At 40.4% G+C, this 23401-nt stretch overlaps 1 protein-coding gene across 1 annotated transcript; it reads right to left on the bottom strand.

Annotated features, from left to right (window-relative positions):
• Positions 1–27: 27 nt before the first annotated feature.
• Positions 28–23401, bottom strand: idh2 (isocitrate dehydrogenase (NADP(+)) 2). The gene is made up of 11 exons (XM_017711115.2): positions 23211–23401; positions 17117–17208; positions 14982–15147; positions 12498–12658; positions 12238–12381; positions 8378–8514; positions 7866–8017; positions 7470–7582; positions 7103–7200; positions 1595–1687; positions 28–424 (listed from the first exon to the last, which is right to left on the bottom strand). Exons 1-11 carry the CDS (start codon positions 23320–23322, stop codon positions 340–342), a joined length of 1353 nt encoding a protein of 450 aa, XP_017566604.1. The 5' UTR covers positions 23323–23401; the 3' UTR covers positions 28–339.

Genomic DNA, 23401 nt, shown 5'->3' with positions numbered 1-23401 from the left:
GTGTCATGTTTATAAATAGTACAAGAGTAGAGGTTCAAACAGATTTATTAGAGGGTTCCTGAAATGGCCTTTTATCACTTTGTCCATGGTATAATACAGCATTTGACATACAGTACTTCATCTTACAAAAATAAAACCTTGGAGTTGTGAGGAGAGATGGGTTATGGAGTGGACCAACAGATTAGCTAACAGCACTGCTACAAACATAACTTCTAGTTCTTTTAAAAATTTATTTTTTCATTTATCCCTTCAGGCTTAATGCTTGTGGTTATCATGACATTTAAGTTAAAAATGAGGTACAAAAAGACAAGATGCTTTTCACCAGCCTCCTGTGTTCCTTCATTTACCCAGGGCCTTGTCAAGGTTGGTCTTGATTGCGTCCAAGAAATCTGTGGTGTTGACGTAGTGCTCATTGAGCTTGACGCTGTGGCAAAAGTAAGTCGGAGCACAATCAGTAAAATAGCATGATTCAAATTAATTTACAAAAAAAAAAAGCCACTCAGTTTAATGACAACACATTGTACTGAAAACCTACCAACAAAAACTGCTTCAATGAACCTAAATCTCAATAAAAGCTCCATATTTTCTTACTAATATTATACTTGAAACCATTTCAATTTTTATTAATATGCATTTAAAAATGAATAATAAAATAAGTATGCAAGGCAGAGTGGTACTGTACATCTGCTGAAGCATTAAGAGTTCCTTTCCCTAAGGGGGCGAGTCCAACTCCTGAAAAACAACCCCACACCATAATCCCCCCTCCACCAAACTTTACACTTGGCACAATGCATTCAGACAAGTGCCGTTCTCCTGGCAACCACCAAACCCAGACTTGTCCATCGGATTGCCAGACAGAGAAGCGTGATTCATCACTCCAGAGTACATGTCTCCACTGCTCTAGAGTCCAGTGGTGGCATTTTAAACTATTGCATTTGACGCTTTGCATTGAGCTTGTTGATGTAAGGCTTGGATACAGCTGCTCGGTCATGGAAACCCATTCCATGAAGCTCTCTCTACACTGTTCTAATCTGAAGGCCACATGAAGTTTGGAAGTCTGTAGAGATTGACTCTGCTGAAAGTTGGTGACCTTTGCGCACTATGTGCCTCAGCATCCGCTGACCCTGCTCTGTCATTTTACGTGGCCTACCACTTTGTGGCAGAATTTCTGTCGTTCCCAATCACTTCCACTTTGTTATATCACTGACAGTTGACTGTGGAATATTAAGTAGCGAAGAAATTTCACGACTGGACTTTGCACAGGTGCCATCCTATCACGGTACCACGCTGGAATTTACCGAGCTCCTGAGAGCAACTCATTCTTTCACAAATGTTTGTAGAAGCAGTCTGCATGCCTAGGTGCTTGGTTTTATACACCTGTGGCCAAGGAAGTGATTGGAATGGGTGAGTGAATACTTTTGGTGTGCATTTCAGACAGACATTCAGCCCAACATTTGTATTCATGCCAAAATTGAGGGTCACTGTACAAGCTCAGTCACTGAGGATGGTCTGAAAACATCAAACAAGCTAATGAGGAAACATGAAAAAAAAAAGTGACCAATTATTGTTGACTACATGGAAATGGTTAACTTACTTGGAGAGTCCATGAATGCAGCCAGCTAAATCCTTGGTCATGACCCCACTCTCCACAGTGTCCACACACACACGCTCCAGAGTCTGAGAGAACCTGTGGAACGGCCACACTATTAGAACAGCATTCACTGCCCCTACTTGCTCATATTCATTATTTACACAAATCACACTAGAGAAGAATCAATTATAAAAAGTCAAAACAGACTTCTCTTAATTTGTTTTAAAGCCAACTTTTTTTGGTGTGGTAGTAATTGTAGCAATTCGGCTGGGAAAAAGGGATGGGGTACCTGAACATGCGGTCAACTTTTTTAGTGAATTCTGTGGCAAAATGGGACAACACACACACACTATATTATATTATTATTATATTTTATTATTATATTATATATGTGTGGGGCAGTCGTGGGCTGGAGGTTAGGTTGCCGGTTCGATCCCCAGGGCCAACAGTCCATGACTGATGGTGTCCTTGAGCAAGACACCTAACCCCCAACTGCTCCCCGGGCGCCGTGGATAGGGCTGCCCACCACTCCGGGCAAGTGTGCTCACTACCCCCTAGCGTGTGTGTTCACTAGTGTATATGTGGTGTTTCACTTCACGGATGGGTTAAATGCGGAGTTGGAATTTCCCCGGTTGTGGGATCAAAAAAGTATCACTTAACTTTATATTTATATATATTTATTTATACACTGCTCAAAAAAATAAAGGGAACACTGAAATAACACATCCTAGATCTGAATGAATGAAATATTCTCATTGAATACTTTGTTCTGTACAAAGTTGAATGTGCTGACAACAAAATCACACAAAAACCAATGGAAATCAAATTTATTAACCAATGGAGGCCTGAATTTGGAGTCACACACAAAATTAAAGTGGAAAAACACACTACAGGCTGATCCAACTTTGATGTAATGTCCTTAAAACAAGTCAAAATGAGGCTCAGTATTGTGTGTGGCCTCCACGTGCCTGTATGACCGCCCTACAACGCCTGGGCATGCTCCTGATGAGGTGGCGGATGGTCTCCTGAGGGATCTCCTCCCAGACCTGGACAGTCTGTTGGTGGATGGAGCGAGACATGATGTCCCAGATGTGCTCAATCGGATTCAGGTCTGGGGAACGGGCGGGCCAGTCCATAGCTTCAATGCCTTCATCTTGCAGGAACTGCTGACACACTCCAGCCACATGAGGTCTAGCATTGTCCTGCATTAGGAGGAACCCAGGGCCAACCGCACCAGCATATGGTCTCACAAGGGGTCTGAGGATCTCGTCTCGGGACCTAATGGCAGTCAGGCTACCTCTGGCTAGCACATGGAGGGCTGTGCAGCCCTCCAAAGAAATGCCACCCCACACCATTACTGACCCACTGCCAAACCGCTCATGCTGAAGGATGTTGCAGGCAGCAGATCGCTCTCCACGGTGTCTCCAGACTCTGTCACGTCTGTCACACGTGCTCAGTGTGAATCTGCTTTCATCTGTGAAGAGCACAGGGCGCCAGTGGCGAATTTGCCAATCCTGGTGTTCTCTGGCAAATGCCAAGTGTCCTGCACGGTGTTGGGCTGTGAGCACAACCCCCATCTGTGGACGTCGGGCCCTCATACCATCCTCATGGAGTCGGTTTCTAACTGTTTGTGCAGACACATGCACATTTGTGGCCTGCTGGAGGTAATTTTGCAGGGCCCTTGCTCCGCTCCTCCTGTTCCTCCTTGCACAAAGGCGGAGGTAGCGGTCCTGCTGCTGGGTTGTTGCCCTCCTACGGCCTCCTCCACGTCTCCTGGTGTACTGGCCTGTCTCCTGGTAGCGCCTCCAGGCTCTGGACACTACGCTGACAGACACAGCAAACCTTCTTGCCACAGCTCGCATTGATGTGCCATCCTGGATGAACTGCACTACCTGAGCCACTTGTGTGGGTTGTAGAGTCCGTCTCATGCTACCACGAGTGTGAAAGCACCACCAACATCAGCCAGAAAGCAAAGGTACTGAGAAGTGGTCTGTGGTCCCCACCTGCAGAACCACTCCTTTATTGAGTGTGTCTTGCTAATCGCCAATAATTTCCACCTGTTGTCTTTTCCATTTAAACAACAGCTGTGAAATTGATTGTCAGTGTTGCTTCCTAAGTGGACAGTTTGATTTCACAGAAGTTTGATTTACTTGGAGTTATATTGTCTTGTTTAAGTGTTATATATATATATATATATATATATATATATATATATATATATATATATATATATATAAAAATTGGCTTACTTATAAAATTATTTATTCATTTATTTATATATGTATGTGTATGCATTTCATTTCAGACTTTTCCAAGAAAGTAACCAAGAACCAATTGGTGAGATTACACTAGCTTTTAAAAATATGCTCAAACAAGCATACAAATATGGAACTCAATTTCATTAGAACTGTGCTGAAGAGAGGCATGTTACCATGTAGCCAAATTAGTGGTGTCAAAGTTGATGTGTTATTAATGCCACTAAAGGCTATATTCATCCTGCCAGCCCAGACCAGCAATTTGGCATATTCCCAATGCATCAAGGTTGATTTTTGATCGTCTGGATAGCTAAAAACCATGTGAAATCCAATTCAACCCAGTCCCGTCGGATTTTTACAGATGCGTCTCAGTCTGGCCGGTCAAATCAGATTTCAAAGTGTTGTTTGCATCACTCGCAACTCGACAAACAATGATATGAAATCCTGAGTGACAAAAGTGCTGAAATTTAAGAAGAGCTCCATAGATTCTGGCTCACGCCAAAGAATTTTAAAGAGCTTAAAGGGTGAGATGGTGCATCTCCACCTCAAATGCATCCATGTTTTAAATTCGCGTCACCAGCAAAGCTACGTAGATACAGACACCTATGTCATTACAACAGCAACCCGTGTGATAGATTGGTGATGCCTGCACACAAGTCCGATCACTTGCAAATGACATTACAGAGAGATGCTTCAAAAGATCTGATCTGTGAAACAAATCCGATTTGCCAGCAGTCTGAACACGGCCTAATTTTCCTGCTGTTAACCATCTGTAGTTCCACCCAGAAGCCCAGCTGCTTGGGTGCTGTTGCAATGACTGTGTAACCTATACTGTGAGCCCTATAAAGAGCCATAAGTACACTGAAGTCTGGAGTAGCGGTGGGCTGTATACCGGTATAAAAGTGAATATCAGTATGACGTTCTCTCATGATATGAATTTTGCCATACAAACAGCCCCGCCCTGAGACAAACTTTACATGAGCATGAAGAGCTTAAATAGCTCTTAACTGATACAGGTGTTTTAGATGAAACTGCATAGCTGAGTGGTGCCTGCAGCCACTCTTATATTAATCAGTACAGGTCCATGCGAGCGCCTACACAAAGCAAGTGTATTGTTGAGGAGGGTCTAATTGCAGCACTATATTAGGGTTTCTGTGATGCAGATATGCCCTCCAGGAATGCCCCTCACATGACATCAGGGTCAGGTGGGCTTTGGAGTGAAATCCACAGCAACATTACTGAGTAAACAGAACGGCATGAAAAAGATGGGCAAGATAAATTACAGTGAGAGTAAAGAGTGCTTTTTTTACAGATTGTGATGGTAAGTTCACTGTTACATTAACAGTTTAGTACATCCTTAAAATGTGTGGAAATAAGCACATTAATTAGTTGTTTGTGTGTCTTAACATTATAATCCATTATTAAACATTAATTTAAATAACTGTTGGTATGCAGCTGATTGCGAAGTACTGCTGAATACACTGCTAATAGCTACCGTTCAGAATGCTACAGCTCACATGCACTGGTCATTCAAACAGTGTTTGTGCTGCTGAGTGGAGCAGGAAGAAAGTTCTACAGTTGTACTTTTACCAAACAAACAGTCATGTCTGTCACTGCTCCATGAAAATATTCTTAAAAGAGCACTATACATTGCTTTAACCTGAGCAGCATTCGGACTTGTGATTGGGCAATCATCTGAAGCCTGGTGGATCAGGAAACTGCAGCACAAGGTAGAAAAATGAATCAGCTTGTTAAACACATCTAATGGACGCAGAGTAAACTTAATGCGATAGCAACCCTGGAACAGTGAGCCATCTTGGTGGATGTAGGAAACAGTGAAATATTTTAGACACCAAATACAAGGGGTAAAATGGAATTGAGGATGAGTGAATGAGCATCTGAGGAACTCACTTGCAAAGCTTTATGTCTGAAGCATTTTGCTTGGCTGGTTGAGCTGTAGTTGAATGTCCTCTTAACTCACATACACTGATTTTAGAAATCTTGTTCTTTGGTGACTCACACTACATTTGAACCGACCATAATGTATGGACAAAGCCTATGATTTATACACTCATACTGTACAAAACCACTCAGTCCATGCTACATGAAACACTGTCCAATTTTAAACAAATTGGTTTCATTCAAAATAACATGCTGCATGCTGAGTACTGAGCATAGAGAAACTGAGCATTGCTGCCAACTCTGTGCACACAAGCTAAAAGCCAGGCAGTGATGTACATACACAAACACCGTACTGAGGTTTATTCCTCATAATTCTATTCCGTCAAACAGATTAAAGTTGGCATATACAGACTTTGGCAGGAAACATCGACTTTTTGCCTCCATGTCTCGAATGAAGAAGAGGGGAGAAGCTGCGATTGTGTGTAAAAACGACTAGTCACAGGTAGGTCTGGCAGGAATATGACAAGACTAATGGTTTAAAGTGACCTGCAACTTTGTGTCCAACCGTCACAGAGTCAGCAACACTTCTGAGTGAGCAGACCCTCCTTCACTGCCAGCTCAAGTCGTTCATTCATTAGTGCGGCAGTATCTACATCCCTAATTATAAAACATAAGCACTAAACTATAACGCCACTCCAGGACGTCATTTCTCCACCCCTGCATTATATGTTCAGGTTGCAGAATTTTTTAAAACATCAACATACCTGATAACATCAGCTGTTTATTAGGACACTTCAAAAGGGCCCATATCCTACACTTTTCTTGTATATTATATTGTCCCCTCAGGTTCACTTAATGTTTGTGTGCTTCTGTGTACCAAATATAGTTATTAACTTTTACATGATAAGTTTCTGATCTCTATCATGAAGAATTAAGACTGTTTTTGTTAAAGTGCCTTCAACACTGGTTTATGGCTGTGTTGGGCCTTATACAAAAAGCGGTCTGGGTTGAATTGGCAGAAGTAGGCTGGTGTAGGCTGAATATGCAGATATACGTAAATATTACGCTTTGTGTGAAGTCACAAGAACAGTAAAATTAAGACAGGCTGTTTTTGCAGCTATGTGTCCTTATATGTGCTGAAATTCTGTATGAAGGGTACATTTTAAAAATGTAAGAATATGTTTACATACTAGATCAAACTTTTTACTTATTTTTAACAAGTGAGACATTTCAGTTTTCGTTGACAGAAGCACTTTTAATCACTTCACTATGACTATACTAAAGCTCTTTTATCCATTAACATCACTCTGTGGTGTAGAATGTTCTGGTTGTTAGGCTGATTAAAATAGCTTACTTAATCAGGTCTTGGTTTCCATCAAGCTTGCCTCGGTGCTCCAGCCCCCTGGTCCAAGCAAATATGCTGGCAATGGGATTAGTGCTGGTTGGTCTTCCCTGAGAGGGAAAAAACAGTGCAAAATAATAAATAATGAAAATGAAACTTCTACAATGTATATGTAACTCAAAGACTTTCGCCTTGAATAATTAAAATCTGTCATTCCTTTAGCTACCACTAGATGGCAGAAGCTGTCTAAAATCCCAGCCATGAAACATTGGAACCATTAATGCTCTGTACAGACTGTAATTTACGAATTATACAGTACTCACTTCAATTTACACAGCCTATGCTAAACCATGTACCACAGAAACCAGGTGGCACTGACCTTCTGATGCTCACGGTAGTGTCGGGTGACTGTGCCATGCGCTGCCTCTGCCTCAATGGTCTTCCCATCGGGACACACGAGCACAGAAGTCATCAGACCCAGGGAGCCAAAACCTAGGGACAACACCTTGTTTAATTCTCCAACTCCTTTAAACACACTGATCTCATAAAGCCACACCCCATGTCAGCACATCCTAACTTGGGCTGTTAGTTTTGAAGCTCTGACCAAATATAGAACAAATATTCAGATCCAAGTGTCAAGAAAAAGGTGGTCTCCACTTTTCACTCAAATTTACCAGCACATTTCACAGTCTATCCCATTACCATGACAATGTGCAGTAGGAACAGACAAGACCCTAGAATACAGAATGAATGTTTTTAGGATATATTAGCTTACCTTGAGCCAAGATATCTGACTGTACATCTCCATCATAGTTCTTGCAAGCCCAAACAAAAGCACCTGAGGATTTCAACACCTGAGCCACCATGTCATCAATGAGTCGGTGCTCATACCAGATCTTCAGCTTGTCAAACTCAGGCTTGTAGTTCCTGTTAATGGTATGAGGATTAACCATGTTAGAGCATTGTAAATCAGAGTTTAAATAAATATAAAATAATACACAAAAAAAGACGAGTTTTACAAAGAAACAAAAAGTGTCAATACTTGTGTCACTACTAGGCGGCTATCAAACCAGCTATAATGCATCGATGGAGGAATGCTTCATTTTATGACTAGCAAAAAAAACCTTTCCACTTTCAGCTAAAAAACAGAAAGGATGCATGCTACTATTTTTGGAAGGGAATAGTCTTAGCAAAGTAGTAGCAAACAAACCAAAAATCAACTGACCTATGCCTTCCTCTTTAAAGACTGCTCCCTGCATCTATATTTAACAACATGGCATGGCTTACTTCTCAAAGATGTCCTGGAAGATGTCCTTGAAGCGCCCATCGTAAGCCTTCAAGATGGTGTTCTTGGTGCTCATGTATAGAGGCCATTTCTTCTGAATGGCATACTGGAAGCAGCTGTGAGCAAAGCCAGTGATGGACTGGCAGAAAGAAGATGAGACCGGCAGGTCAGATATTGAAATTAAAAAAAAAAAAAAAAAAAGTTATATGTATTTTTTCAGAACCTCACAAACTCAAATCATGGAACAGACATTAAGCCAAATTTCAAACGATCTTCAGACACTTCAATAAGGAAAGTCATAAGTGTCTCTTTTTTGCAAGTGATCAGATCAGACTTAGTCCCAAGGTCTGCTACATTAGTATTACTTTACTCTTTCCACTTTAGCTTCATAGGAGTTGTTTAGTTGTATTACAGCCAAATTTCCAACAGACCCCCCATGACACAATCAAGCTATATCCGTAAAGACTAAAGTTTGAAAATAAATGTAATAAAGTAGAAAATGTATTAGTAAGGAATTTCTGTAACTGTAAATTAGCTTAGGGGCAGCAAAATGGCTTACAAACAGCTAAAGCTAATTAGCCACCAACTGTGCTTAGCAATGCTGAAGCTCATTAAATCAGATGAGAAAAGTAGGCACTTGTTTAACCCCACTTATCAGGGCAACACGTCACAAACCTAACATCCTATCTTGAGCAGTAAGCCCCATTTTGAAGACCTCAAGGACAAAGTGGAGAGACACTGATTTAAAAGGCCTTAAATATCCTTTGGACCACAGTCAAAACACACTCAAAAGATGTTAAGTAGAAGAGGCACAAAAAGAGATCCGGCCTAGATCAGGTCACAACCCTAAAGGTGAAGACCGTGGAAGGACACATTAATGAGGACAGTGAAGGACCTCAAGAATTGGGCCAAGGGATGGCTATTTTGTGCTTGTTAAAAGTGCATATCACAAGCTCTCAAACATCACTCTACAGGTTACAGGAGAGGCATTAAATTTAAGGCCTGTGGACCAGGAATGACTAAATTATGGTTCTTATCCAGTCTGCTTGATGAATTTAGAATCCATGTTCTAAATTTAAATCATCCAGTCGTCCTCTAAACACTACTTTGACCAATAAGTGAATGAAAACTCATTCACTCATAACTCATGGCAAAAACCCACAGAACAGACTTGCAGTAAGAATGGCAATGGTGATAAATTAGTCAAATTTATTAGCCCAAGGGTCACTGCTGAAGGTCAAAGTCTTGGATTAAACTTACTGGAAGACCACATTCACAGCTATGCATGGAAGCTATTGACAAGCAGCTCCAAGATAAATTAAACGTAATCTGGGTTACTGTATTTGCTAACATCCATTTTAATATGATATCCAATGATACATAACCTTGCAGAAAAGGTTGAAATCTGTTAGAGAAGTCAACTTTCCTCAGCTTAGCTGCTGATATTGTAGCCAGCTTAATAAATTAGTCACATTAACCAGGACTATGCAGTGCTCGCACGTGTTGATTAGAACATTCTGTTCAAAGATAAATGTTAAGGCACATATATGCATGCAATCTTAACATTAACTTCAGTCTGACCATCTAATCCGAATGTACTTTTCACATAAATTACAACAAAGACATATTTGAGTTGTTGATTTATTCTTGGTAGGTTTTTTTTCCAATTCAGCCAACCTGGAACAGATGTAATGTGGCCCGTTGCCTAAAATGAAGTTGACACCCTGTAGGTACTTCTGATCAATATAACTAACTGGCCATTTGATTTTTGTCAGCCTAAAGTCACCAATCACAAGCCATATGTCAATTTAGCATTTTAGACCATTTACTATCCTCATGTGCTTCATCTTGACTTTGTGAAGGATTAATTGAGTTCGTTTTTTTCTGTCGCATTTCCCCACATACAAACCTCCAGAGGACGCAGGTCCTTTGCTTTATGACTGCCCTTTCTAAATCTAAGGCTACGTTTACGAGACGCTTTCATATGTGCTACTCAAATCTTTTATGTGTCCAATCTGTGGCAATGCGACTCAGTCTGAACAGCTGTCATAATTTCGTCCTGCTGAGGCAAACATTTAGGCTGTTTCTGTACCAAAAAATTAGGAAAGACTAATTGCAACTGCTCTGTGTTTGAAGAGGTTTCGAAATAAACGGCTGAATTCAGCCGGAGAAGACCAAGACTGCAGCGTCAGAGAACAGTTTAAAGAATCTTAGGACACAAACCAAAGAAGTGGCCATGGCAGAATAACGTGCTCTTTTTATGGCGAATTCGGACACATCCTGGGTGATGAGCCCAGCTGTCAACCACTGGAAATTCATAATCGCTCCCGTGATGCTTGTGAAGATGAAACCGAAAGCTCTGGGAGCGACTGGCGTTCACTGGCCTTCAGGACTGTTTAGCTTTGGATGAGCACGACATGTGAAGCATTTTTTTGCTCATGCGGGCCGGTTTAGGAGCTGATATGTTCAGACTAATGTCGCATACAGATTACATTTAAAAGATAATGAGAACATTATCGCACAAAACAATCAGATTTGGTGAGAAAATCAAATTTGGGCCACTTTTACCTGCTGTGTAAACATAGCCCAAGTCAAAAAAGCTTGGACATGACAAAATTAGTATATTTAAATATAGGAGTTGATTCAGAGCTCCCACTGGACTTGCTCCACATGCAGGAGAAGAAGCTTGCTTTCCCTCCTGAATTCTGGCAGGGGGCAGTCTTGTTCCATTTGTGAACTAATACGACACTCGCAGTTGTGTCTAGCAGTAACACTATCAGCATTTTTTGACCAACCCACAATTCGAAAGGGATGTATTGAGACCTGGCCCAACACCAGGTCAGGCTGATTTCTTCTTAAGATTTTATGAGATAAAGAAATGGGAATGGGAACAGCTCACCACCAGCCTGTGAATTTAAATAAGTACTTTTGTCATTGGAAAAATGAAGGCAATATCAAGGGCTCTTCAAGTTCTGAGGGGGTCTATGAAACAACCTGGAAGATCCAATTTGCCTGCATCTTTCTTGCTCAATGCATCACTGAAGGGGCTGCATATGAAAATATTTGGGTTAATTTAAGTACAGAAGGCCTTGCATTTCCAGTTGATACATGCCTACTAATTCAAAGTTTCCACTCTGGTCTCCATTACTTCAGCATGCACTGACCACCTGAAAAGAGTGAGATACTGACCTGTGGAAGAGCCCAATTTAGTAACACTGAGATAATCCTCATCTTGCCTATCATTAAGTGGAATTTAGAGCCAATTATAATTATGACCTTAAATTGCACCAAAAGGTCACATACATTATCCTTGGAGGAGGGCACTGCCTCTGCACAGCCCAGTCTCGTTCCTTAAAGCTTAACTGAAATCATTTCAATACTGCATAGCAGTATTTCTTCTTGAGCCATGTGTCTTCTTTAGTAAACCATGGCTATTTCTTTCTACAGGATTTCAGTCTGTAAGAACAGTGCTTTTCCACTTTCAGTAAAAAGCAACAGGCACCAAGCTCAAACTAAATTTGAAAGCCTGTTCTACTAAAGCAATTGGATATCTGATCCGTTGAGGAGAATGTGCTTTCAGAGTGTGAAACAGTGTATGTAGTTACTCAAGATACCTGTGGATTGTAAAACTAAACAAGGTATTCTTCTAATCGTAACATCAGTTATTACCTTGGCACTCTAAACTGCACATAAATACACTTTGTGATATGAAGAGCAGTGAAAAGTAATTTTAGACTACAAAGCCTAATAATACATAACGTGTTTGTTGAGAAAAGTTACTTTACCTTTCACCCCCCTTAAATGATAGCAATGTATTGTTAACAACTACTAAAAAAAGAGCAATAAAATGGGGTTTGCTGACCTCATCAGTGTTGTACATGCCCATTCCACACCCACCACCAGGGAAATCATACACTTCCCAGTCCTGGCCTTTGCTCCCGTCAGCTGGTACAAAGCTGATCTTAAATTTGCCTGGTTTGTTCACGACAAAGTCTGTTGCCCTGTACTGTAAAATGGCAGACAAAATGACATAATTACACATTATCTTCAATAAAGATGGACATTATACTTTAACTACTATAATTTCTGGTTTAAAAAAAAAAAGGGCCTAGAATAGCAGACCTGGTCACCAAAAGCATGTCTGCCGATTGTGATGGGTTGTGTCCAACCAGGAACAAGTCTGGGAATGTTCTTACAGATGATTGGCTCACGGAAGACAGTGCCACCCAAGATGTTTCTGATTGTACCATTGGGGCTTTTCCACATTTTCTTCAGCTTGAATTCTGATGGTAACAAAATTGTTGAGGCAACAAAAGCAAGAGCAATGCGAGCAACACTAAACATAATTCAACACAACAGCTGTTATAATTGTGGGGACAGATTCACAAAAATATTTAGGAGGGTCATAATGCAAAGACCACCTTATCCTTTTCAAGCCACAGCTATAACTGGCAGCTCCAGGAATTCTTAACAATTCAACCACCATGTGGTCACATTATAGGTGAAATGTAGAGTAGTGTTAGCAGAATAAAAGCAGGAAATATTCAAGACCGCTCAACAGAATGGCATGTAGACAACACTGCCACACTTATTGTAACCCAGATGGCAATACTTTAATAGCATTATAATATGCTATAATAGTACTGAAGAGCATAGCTGACAAACATTGAAATAACAGACTGCAATATGATATAAAATAAACTATAATATAAAAGCTCACCCGGCAGTGTCATTTAACTGTAGCCCAAGGAATTTAAACACATACACTGTATCGCCAAAAGTATTCACTCACCCATCCATATCATTGAATTCAGGTGTTCCAATCACTTACATGGCCACCGGTGTATAAAATCAAGCACCTAGGCATACAGACTGTTTCTACAAACATATGTGAAAGAATGGGTTGCTCTCAGGAGCTCCAACTCCAGTGTGGTACCGTGATAGGATGCTATAATAAGTCCAGCTGCCAAATTTCCTCGCTACTAAATATTCCACACTCAACACTCAGTGATAAAGTGGAAGCGATTGGGAATGACAGCAACTCAGCCACAAAGAGGTAGGCCACCTAAAATGACAGAGCGGAGTGAGCGGATGCTGAGGCACATAATGCGTAGAGGTCACCAACTTTCTGCAAAGTCAATCGCTACAGACCTCCAAACTTCATGTGGCCTTCAGATTAGCTCAAGAACAGCCTAGAGAGCTTCTTGGAATGGGTTTCCATGGCAGAGCAGCTGTATCCAAGCCTTACATCAACAAGCTCAATATAAAGCGCCAAATGCAGTGGTGCCGCCACTGGACTCTAGAGCTCTAGGAGGGGGGATTATGGTGTGGGGTTGCTTTTCAGGAGTTGGAGCTCGGCTCCCTAATTCCAGTGAAAGGAACTCTTAATGCTTCACCCGACCAAGGGATTTTTGACAATTTCATGCTCCTAACTTTGTGGGAACAGTTTGGGGATAGCCCCTGTTCCAACCTGACTGCGCACCAGTGCACAAAGCAAGGTCCATAAAGACATGGATGAACGAGTTTGGTGTGGAAGAACTTGTCTGGACTCTGTGCAGGCCAGTCCTCAACACTTCTGGGATGAAATAGAGCAGAGACTGTAAGCCAAGCCTTCTCGTCCAACATCAGTGTCTCACCTCACAAATGCACCTCTGGAAGAATGGTCAAAAATTCCCATAAACACACTCCTAAACCTTGAGGAAAGCCTTCTCAGAAGAGTTGAAGCCATTATAGCTGAGGTGGGCCGACATCATATTAAACCCTATGTATTAAGAATATGACGTCACTAAAGTTCACATGCGTGTGAAAGCAGATGAGCGAATACGTTTGGCAATATAGTGTGTAGATATTTTTATATTTTTGTGTAATATAAAAATAAATATAAAAATAAAAACAACCAACATAAAATTACTATGCCATGGGCAATAATGCATCATTCAAATCTTCCCTCCCTCCCCATCAGCATATAAAATACACTCAACAGCCACTTTATTAGATACACCTTGCTAGTAAAAGGTTGGACCCTGTTTTGCCTTCAGAACTGCCTTAATTCTTCATGGCATACTTTCAACAAGGTGTTGGAAACATTCCTCAGAGATTTTGGTCCATATTGATATGATAGCATCACGCAGTTGCTGCAGATTTGTCGGCTGCACATCAATGATGCGAATCTCCCGTTCCACTATGTCCCAAAGTGCTCTGTTGGATTGAGATCAGATGACTGTGGAGGCCACTGGAGTACAGTGAACTCATTGTTGTGTTCAAGAAACCAGTTTGAGATGATATGAGCTTTGTGACATGGTGCATTATCCTGCTTGACCACCTCTACATGCCTCAATGCATTGAGCTGTGGCCATGTGATTGGCCGATTAGCTATGTGTTAACAAGTAACTGAACAGGTGTACCTCATAAAGCGGCTGGTAAGTGTATATATTTGAACACCGTCTATCATTTTTTTAAAAAGCAGACACACTAGTTTGTAGTAAAGGTTTAGCCCAGTGTTCTGCTATCACAACTTTCAGATGGCCCAGCCTTCTTATCAAGAATTACTCATTGGAATTACATGTCCATGAGGTGAGCTCTGAGAATCCAACGATTGGACCATACCTTCGACCCTAGCCTCATCAGGTGTGATGGTGGCGCATTTCACAGCAACACTGTACTTCTTGGTGGCCAAGGCAGAGTCGATGGTGACCTGGTCATCAGTCTGGTCACGGTAGGGTAGACCCAGGTCAAAGTACTTCAGTTCCACATCAACATTGGACAGGATGAGCTTGGGTAGAGTAGATAAAAGTTAACAGGAGGAAGGCAGAGAAAGACAGAAGCAATATGCAGATCATGCTCTGCCTGCTAAAACAAAAAAAAAAAAACCAAAAAAAAAAACAAACAAAAACAAAACCAAAAAAAAAAAAAAAAAAAAAACGGGCTGTGGCTTGAAGTCTTCTGGTATATTTTATGCAGTTTAAATAACATCCCGCTAAAGAGCTTAGTGGCTTATAACAAACACTTTACTATCCAAATCTGTTGCAGTGTGACTTTGAAAGTTTCAAAACCACAATATTGTTTACACTTGAGTTACACCACTTTTTATATTAATATCAGATTCTCTGTTGTGTATCAATATTACCACAGTCTTGGTTTCATGTTGATGAATTACAACTGTCTGACAGTTAAGCTACTGGATACATGTTCCTCATGAGCCTGTAACTGGAATCACTTTATTCAGCAAGCACACTTGCATGTATAAAGAATATGTTGTGTAACTTGTTAGCATCTACTCACAGAAAATAAATTAAAGTGAAGCACAAGTCTCTTGTACTTCATTCCTAATGATCTTCATCATGATCTTCATGCCATAATTTCATAGTATATGAAACATAGCTATTCATAGTATAGCTAAACATAAACTACAAAAACACAGCTAAAGAAAGGCAGTCTGAAACTGGGGGGAAAAAAGACCCACACACCATATGGAGATGACCAATGTGATGTTCAGTTTCATTAATTCATGTGTATATACTTTTATTCACATTTTGTACTGTCATCATGCACAACAATTTTATAAAAGCTACTAATAAAAATATTTTCAAATGCAATCGAAACATTTCCAGGTGTCAGAATTCTACACCTTTTTGCAACACATCTCAGAGACTGCTCATTTTCCCAAACCCATATGGAAATGTGAACATGAGAAATAACAAGCATGAACTGAACAAAAATAAATAAATAAAAATACATAAATGAGAAAATGACTCTTCCCTCACTCAAACCTTTTCCTATCTAAACAACCACTGACTTAGGCACTCATACTTTTACAGGTCAGGGTAATAATGGCTAAATTGCTATACATTGTATTCACAGCTGAATAACTGGAACTGGAATAATTTTATACGCAAACACTTTGATACGCCGGGGCAAATGACAAGTTCTGTTGATTTTCTAAGTTAAAATAAGTGAACACATCCTATACAGGGTACAAAAATAGATTATACTTTTCTGCAATATTATTGCATAATTTCTTTTGTACTTATGAGTATAACATACAGGAAAAAATAAAATGCATTTAAACCTGCACAAGTGGGTACACAAGTGGGCAGAGTTGGTGTACTTATTTTCACATATAAAATAAAAAAATAATGCATACAACTCTATAATGCCATAGCAAAACTGGTGCATATCTAAATATGGAACACAGATTAATTACCAAGTTTCATGACGACACTTATCTGGTTCATGGCATAAATTTGCTGTTAGATTTAAAAAGGGTGGCTACTCTTGCTATTGTGGAGCTAGAACAATATTAGCCTGTGACACGTCATGTCCAGAGCCAGTTTACCATCTGCTGATTCTCAAGGGCAGCCAGGCAGTGACCGACTACAACCCCAGCCCGCTTTATCATACAGTCATAATCCTTCAGCCCTCACAGACACTCAAGTGTCCTCAACAGCAGTGTTGTGCTCCACACACTCCATCTGTAGGTTTCATTCGTTAAGAATTTTGTTCCATCCCAATTTTGAAACCCTCCCTTTGCCCCGTTTTACTGTGTGCCTTTGAGTTGCGTTCTCTCGCTCTCTCTCTCAGCACCCCCACCCCCGCCTCACTCACATTGTGTTTCTAGTGCTCGTTCTCACTCTGCCGCAGATACAAAAATAGACCGCTCAGACGGTGCCTCCCCTACCCTGCAGTTTGCAGTCACTTCCCCCTCCCCCATTCTCATTCTCTCACTCTCAATTTTTAAACACCTTCTCTTTGATGAACTCCCAGATGATCCTGGTCATCTCATCTCCGTCCATCTCCACCACTGGCTGAGCCACCTTGATGCGTTTGTCGGCATCTATTAGAAGAGGAAACAAAATTAATTATTTTATCCCCTACGTTCACACCACAGCAGTTCAATCCAGTTAACTAGTCCTGCAAGAGCATTTTAAATACAATTTTCTCCACACATATTAAATATTAATTAGTTCATCATTGCAGCACTAGACTTCCATCTTGCTCATGCATGAGGATTACCCATAGCTTGAGTACCTAAACCTGGATTAACAGAGAACGTTGTTAACCGTCTTCAGAAAACAAGTTAATCACTGTTCCATTTATTAGTGTTTCTGAAGCTGAAACAGTCACTTACAGCTCAGAACACTGGATTCACATATATACTAGTCAAACCATACAGGAAGCCTTTTTAAAGCAGGGGACCAAAAGTAATAAGATGACTGGCTGTTTAAAAAAAACATGTCAGTTTATTTGGCTGTCCATCATTAGTTCATATGTAAATTACCAGAAAAGGTTGAGTGTTGATTCCAGATGTAGCACTGGCTATTGCCTCACAACACAACCAAAATAAGTAAACCATTAACAAATCATCAATATTAAAAGCAATGCACGTCAAAAAAACAAGAATGCACTGATCAGCTGGACATTATAAGATTTAGTCAATACTCGTTGTTAATGACTGCCTGGGATCCAAGCAAAACAGGTTTATCAACCATAATTGCATAATTAGGTGGCAGCACATACGCAGATTTCTATGCATCAAACAAACAAATTTTGTGACTATGAAAGGTGGAGCAGATGACAACTAATTTCGGTTTATAGTAAAGCACATCCAAAAGTCTGATAGAGCTAAAAAGTAACTCATGGTGTGAAATAATTGTTAGATTTCTGAATATTATATTCAAGTCTCATTCTTACATGTATAACTGGAAAGCTATACTTAAAAAGAAATGGTTCTTACTTTTAAAAATATGAAGTTTAAGTCAACTTTTCACATGCTGTGTTATACAAGACAAGCAGTATATTAGGCTACTGAGCCTTTTAAAGGGAAGCCATTTACCATACACAAGCCATTTGGTGGCTGGTTTTATGTGCTGCTTTAAGTGTCCCGGACTGTGTATGAGCAGAGCAGATAGAATGCATAGGAGTAATCATTGTTTACAACTGATAAAAGCCTAGTGTATACTGGCGATTCCTGAACACAGATTAAGAACGTATTCTATGCATATTTTATATTACTACTGAGACAAAATCACAGACAAAGGTAAGGTTGCCCCAGGATCCCTACCTCTAAAGGGAAGTTGCATCACCTATTTGTTAACATCCGACATCCCAGACAGAGCTCACCAGTGCTCACTTTCCCACAACATCTTAGTGATGGGATTACCTTAACTGGTAGAGTGAGGGTTCAATGCAAAGTTTGCTCTATCATTTGACAATCATCTCTGCACCAAAAATACATAAATAAATAAAAATTCTGTTAAATAAATATGTATATTAATATTAAATGTATCCAAAAGTCAATGACAGATATTATATTATATGCCTGTACTACATGCTGAAAGGTTTTGTAGTTGAGAGTTGGATGAATGGATGCAAAAAAAGACTGGAATTAAAGGACCAACTCTCCTGCCAAGGTGTGGATCACGTTACAATCGTGATCAATGTAAAATGGTGGTGCTGAAGAGAGAGGTGCTCAAGCCAATGACTTCTGAGGTAGAAGTCTAGTGATAAGCTGGCACAGGACAACTTTTACAAGGAAGCTGAGCAACGCTGTTGCTACATGATAAGGCGTTAAATCACACCCCAGCTACAAACTACGATTCAAGTCTATTTAAATTGTGTAGCATGAAGAAAAATTTATGAAATATGTAATTTCTACCATGAGTGCCACCCATGTAGTGTTGCTCCATCAGTCAGATATTAAAGCTAAAAACCAAAACAAAAAAATGACTCACTGCCTAATGCAATTTTACTTTGCTGGAAAAAAATATGGGATAAAAGAAAATGGACAGCCTATTTCTACATGGTGTCAAAGGCACAGAATCTTTCAAATCAGCCTGCAAACCTAGTTTACAGCTCTGATAATCCTAACTCATGAAAATTAGGGATACACTGAAATGTCATCTGAAATGGTGAAAAGTAGCAGTTGTGGTTTTTCCACTTAAAAAGGGGAAAAACTTTACACTTCCTTTTAAAAGGAATTTATAACCTGTACATTCTTGTTTATAACCTACATAACCCCCTTCATTTCTATACCCCCTCATATGCTTAACCTGTATATACTATACTTACTGTACATTTGTAACATACATATTTATATTTCTGCTAAGCACTTCTGGGTGGATGCAAACTGCATTTCGTTGCATTTTGTACTTGTGACATACGCAATGACAATAAAGTTGAATTCTATTCTATTCTATTCTAAAAGAATACATCATGACTGATATGCAGAATACAGCTAAAAAGAAGCAGAAAGGAAAGTCCCTGCTGGAACGCCAAAGCTGTCCATAGCTACAGGTTTTGAAATGACAAAAGTGGATTTATATCCTCTAGCCAACGTACTGTAATAACTGTAGTAAGATTATTTCAGGTAAACGGTTTGAGCTTAAAGTGGATCAAAAATAAAAGTGCATTTTCTTTATTTTTTGCAGCTTTTAATGCCTTGTTTGTTTATTCAAAAGCATAAAAACAGCCAATGGTCCTGTCCTCAGACAGGAGTTTTAATTTCGGTGCATCATTGATAATTAAATTCCAGTATATAGCCAAAAAAAAAGAAAAAAGAAAAAAAAGAAGAGACAACTAATTGGCCCCTAATAAAGGAGAAAAACATGGACACAAATGTGGGACTGAAATAAGTGGACTTCAGATATAACTTGGTAATTATAGATTTTCTGAGTTATAACATTAGTACACTTACTAGACGTATTCATATATAGAATTTTCATTCTACTACATTTTTACATCTCCTGCTGATATTAAACAGTTCCAACAAATAAGACTTGGAAAGGGAAGAATAAAAAAGGTCAAAGGCAATTCATGCCAAGTTACACCACCTCTTTAAACATCACATTAGATAACCCTGATTTTATTTTAAAATACTACAGCTGTGCTTATACACTGAAAGTCCTCACACAAACTGTTTTATCTCTACAAGTCCTGCATATCACTTGACCTCTAAAATGTGAGTTTAAGAAAGGCAAAGACTAATCTCCTTGGCCATGCAGGCAGCCATGTTCAGGTTAGCTGCAGAGGACATTTAGGCAGGCTCATCTTTCATACAGCGCCATCTCTCAGCATAACAGTGTGCACTGCATTATGGGTAAGGTCTTTCATACAAGATGCTCCGGTTAAAAAAAAATCAGCTGGGAAGAGGGGAGGAGAAAAAAAAAAATACACATAATACAAACAAAGGGGTAGGGTATCAAAGTAAAAGAAGCCTCTCGCTAATCAGAGGCAGTGGACACAGCAGGGAGAGGAGGGGGGAGTGGAAGGACAGCCATGATTATGTAAGCATGCTCCGTTCCCCTCTTCACAGCAGCATTGAATTCACTGCATTCAGCAGCAAAGAGATCTAATCCTGGGGTTCTGCACGTACACAGCCTGCGCTTGGCTTACAGGCATGAGCGGACTTGCAGCTGCGAGCTCTGTTCACCACTGAAGACTGAATCAATAATGCAGATTTCAGGAATCCCATCAATGAAGAGTTAGTAAAACTACAAACAAGGACTTGATTGTTTACTCCTGATACGAGACCAATGCTCATACAGGGCCAGACGATGACCGAAAAACTAATGAATAAACTACTCCCATTGTGATATTTAACACCAAGAATCATTCACTCTTAAAACGTAGTATGTGTGATGGCCTCACAGCATCAGAGCTCACCACTTTAAATTCTCCGCTAATCTACCAAATACCAAGCATGGCACACCAAGCCATCACTTGCGTGAACATAAAGGTACATATTGAACAATGTAGGCCTACAATCCACTGCACTATACAGCTATACAGAGTTACTACAAACTGAAACAGGCAGAAAAGAAGCTGGAAATTAAGTATAATGTAGTACTGCTATGAATTAAAAACTTGGTGGAAATCAATGTTACGTTTAAGCTGTAGACTGTGAAGCCTGTATCAGAATTCAAGCCATCATGCCCCGATTCTGTTGTTGAGGACATTTGCAAACAAAGCATCCACTCCTACTATACGAAGAGCAGCAGGTGAGAATGTACCACTTCTGGCACATGAAGGTACTAGCATGACTCAAGCACACAGAACCTTTCATTTGAGCCAACACAAATGCGTGCAGGGGGGAAAGGCAGAGTACAAAAGCAGATACTGGCAAATTTCAAGAAAGCATAAACCAAGAAGTAGTATTAGATACTGTGTATTCCCACCTCTCATTACAAGCAGTAAAACTACCTGGCAAGGTCAAACCCTGTCTTGTGACTGGAGTAAGAGTGCGCTTGTATCTCCACCAGGAACTTTGTGAGGGTAAAACAGATACATTATACAAAAAAATAAAAAATAAATCATCATTTCACTTCACACAACATACTTTCCTGCAAACTAGGCCCAAAACCCTGAAGGCTTTGCCTTTAACCTGGACATGTTGCTTGTCATTAGCAAAAGACAGAACAACAAAGTTTCTTAAACTATTCAGCACAGCATGAACCAAAGAACTGATGACCAACTGACCAACAGTTCAACAGTTCAGAAGCTCAACAGAGAGATTAATAGTTGTGTTAACTAGTTTAAATGCCAGAATAACCGAACTAAGCCATTCTCTATGGAGACAACTTCTATGGAAACTGATTTCCAAACACAAAATGACACCTGACAACTAAAGCAGAACTCAAAAGCAGCTGAGAAAGAAGTTCACAGGCATAAAGGGAATATGTGCTGCCCTTCAACTGCCCTAGTTGGCCACACAACTCCAAAGTCAAAGAGGACTGAGGGCAAAGTCTGTAAGGCTTTAAAACAAGGCACTTGAGACAAGTATTTATATTGGCATAAGAAGGCTATTCTTCTCAGAAGAGGGAAATCAATAACTTTCCATTTAGCTTCCATTAAAACAAACACCATTTAACCTGAACTTCTGATACAACAGAAAAAGATTAAGAGTAGCAGGTTGGTTAAAAAGTAGACGTGACTGCAAAACAACCAACGGTGAAGGGAATTTCTCTCGAAGCAAAACTGCAAACGGTTCATCTCAGGCAGCCATAAGTCTGGGGACAGCTTCATATCCCCACCAGCTGACCTTGAGATTAGGTTTCACAAACCTCGAAGAAACAAAAAGTTAACCGCTGTAAAGATAATTTGAATGAACGGAAATAAACCGATAAGTTATCTAAAATGCGAAATGGTCAACTATGTGACAAGTGTAACCCTGGTGTGAAGTCCTGTAGTTAACTAGCTCGGTTAGCAGCTGCGGTCAATTCAACCCCGCTACTCCATTTGCTCAAGTTTCAGGAGGCAAAAAACAGAAGAGTCGCTCGACGTGCCTTTAGTAACGAACACTGCAGCCGGTCTCCAACGGAAAACGACGAAGTCTAGCTCTTCAAAACAAAACCGTTACTTTGGGTTTCTTAAGGATGAACGCGGGTTTTTTAATTTCACATCCGCAGACCGTCGGAGGAAACAGGCTTTTTGTGCCAGCAGCTCGCAAGAAGACAAAGAGGAGCCTGCGAGCCGAGCCGAGCCGAGATAGCCTCCTCCGAGAGCCGGTTTCTGGGTTATTCTTCAGACTATTCCGCTCATATCTCGGGCGGATATGTTTGAAAATCAATCACAACTAACGTTTTTAGTTGCTAACTTAGCTAACTAGCTATCTAATACCTGAGCACAGGAGCTAAATAAAGAAAGCGAAGCAGCTATGCGAACGAGAAAACCCCTGATGCCGTATCCCCAGTATCTTCATTCATACCGAAGCAAACTGTCGAAGTTGCAAAACGAGTTTTACTGATTAACATTAGAAAGAAACTCGCAGCCCTACACATTTACATTAACGTTAGCTTAACCCCGCAGACCTTTTGAAGGGTGTGCTACTTGAAAACTCACAGTTCCTCTGTTGTAAACTCTGGCAAGTTGCTGGAGCGAGGACTGCAGGGGTTTTGGACAAAGCAGCTGCGGACCGAGTGAGGGAGCTGAGGACCTTCAGGTAACCTGCCATGTTTCGCCGACGTTTACTCGCTGCTGCTGAGTCGCACTCCGATCGAAGGAAGGACCGAATGAATTACCGCTCACAACGA

This window comes from Pygocentrus nattereri, chromosome 7 (assembly GCF_015220715.1).
Source record: "Pygocentrus nattereri isolate fPygNat1 chromosome 7, fPygNat1.pri, whole genome shotgun sequence".
NCBI lineage: Eukaryota > Metazoa > Chordata > Actinopteri > Characiformes > Serrasalmidae > Pygocentrus > Pygocentrus nattereri.
This window is presented reverse-complemented; position numbering and strand designations above follow the sequence as displayed.

Coding starts and splice junctions, on each gene's coding strand:
- idh2 (XM_017711115.2), bottom strand. CDS start 23,322: ATGGCAGGTTACCTGAAGGTCCTCAGCTCCCTCACTCGGTCCGCAGCT. Junction 12,659..14,981: donor TGATGAGGCTAGGGTCGAAG/GTATGGTCCAAT, acceptor TGTTACCATCAG/AATTCAAGCTGAAGAAAATG. Junction 7,201..7,469: donor ACTACCGTGAGCATCAGAAG/GTCAGTGCCACC, acceptor TTTCCCTCTCAG/GGAAGACCAACCAGCACTAA.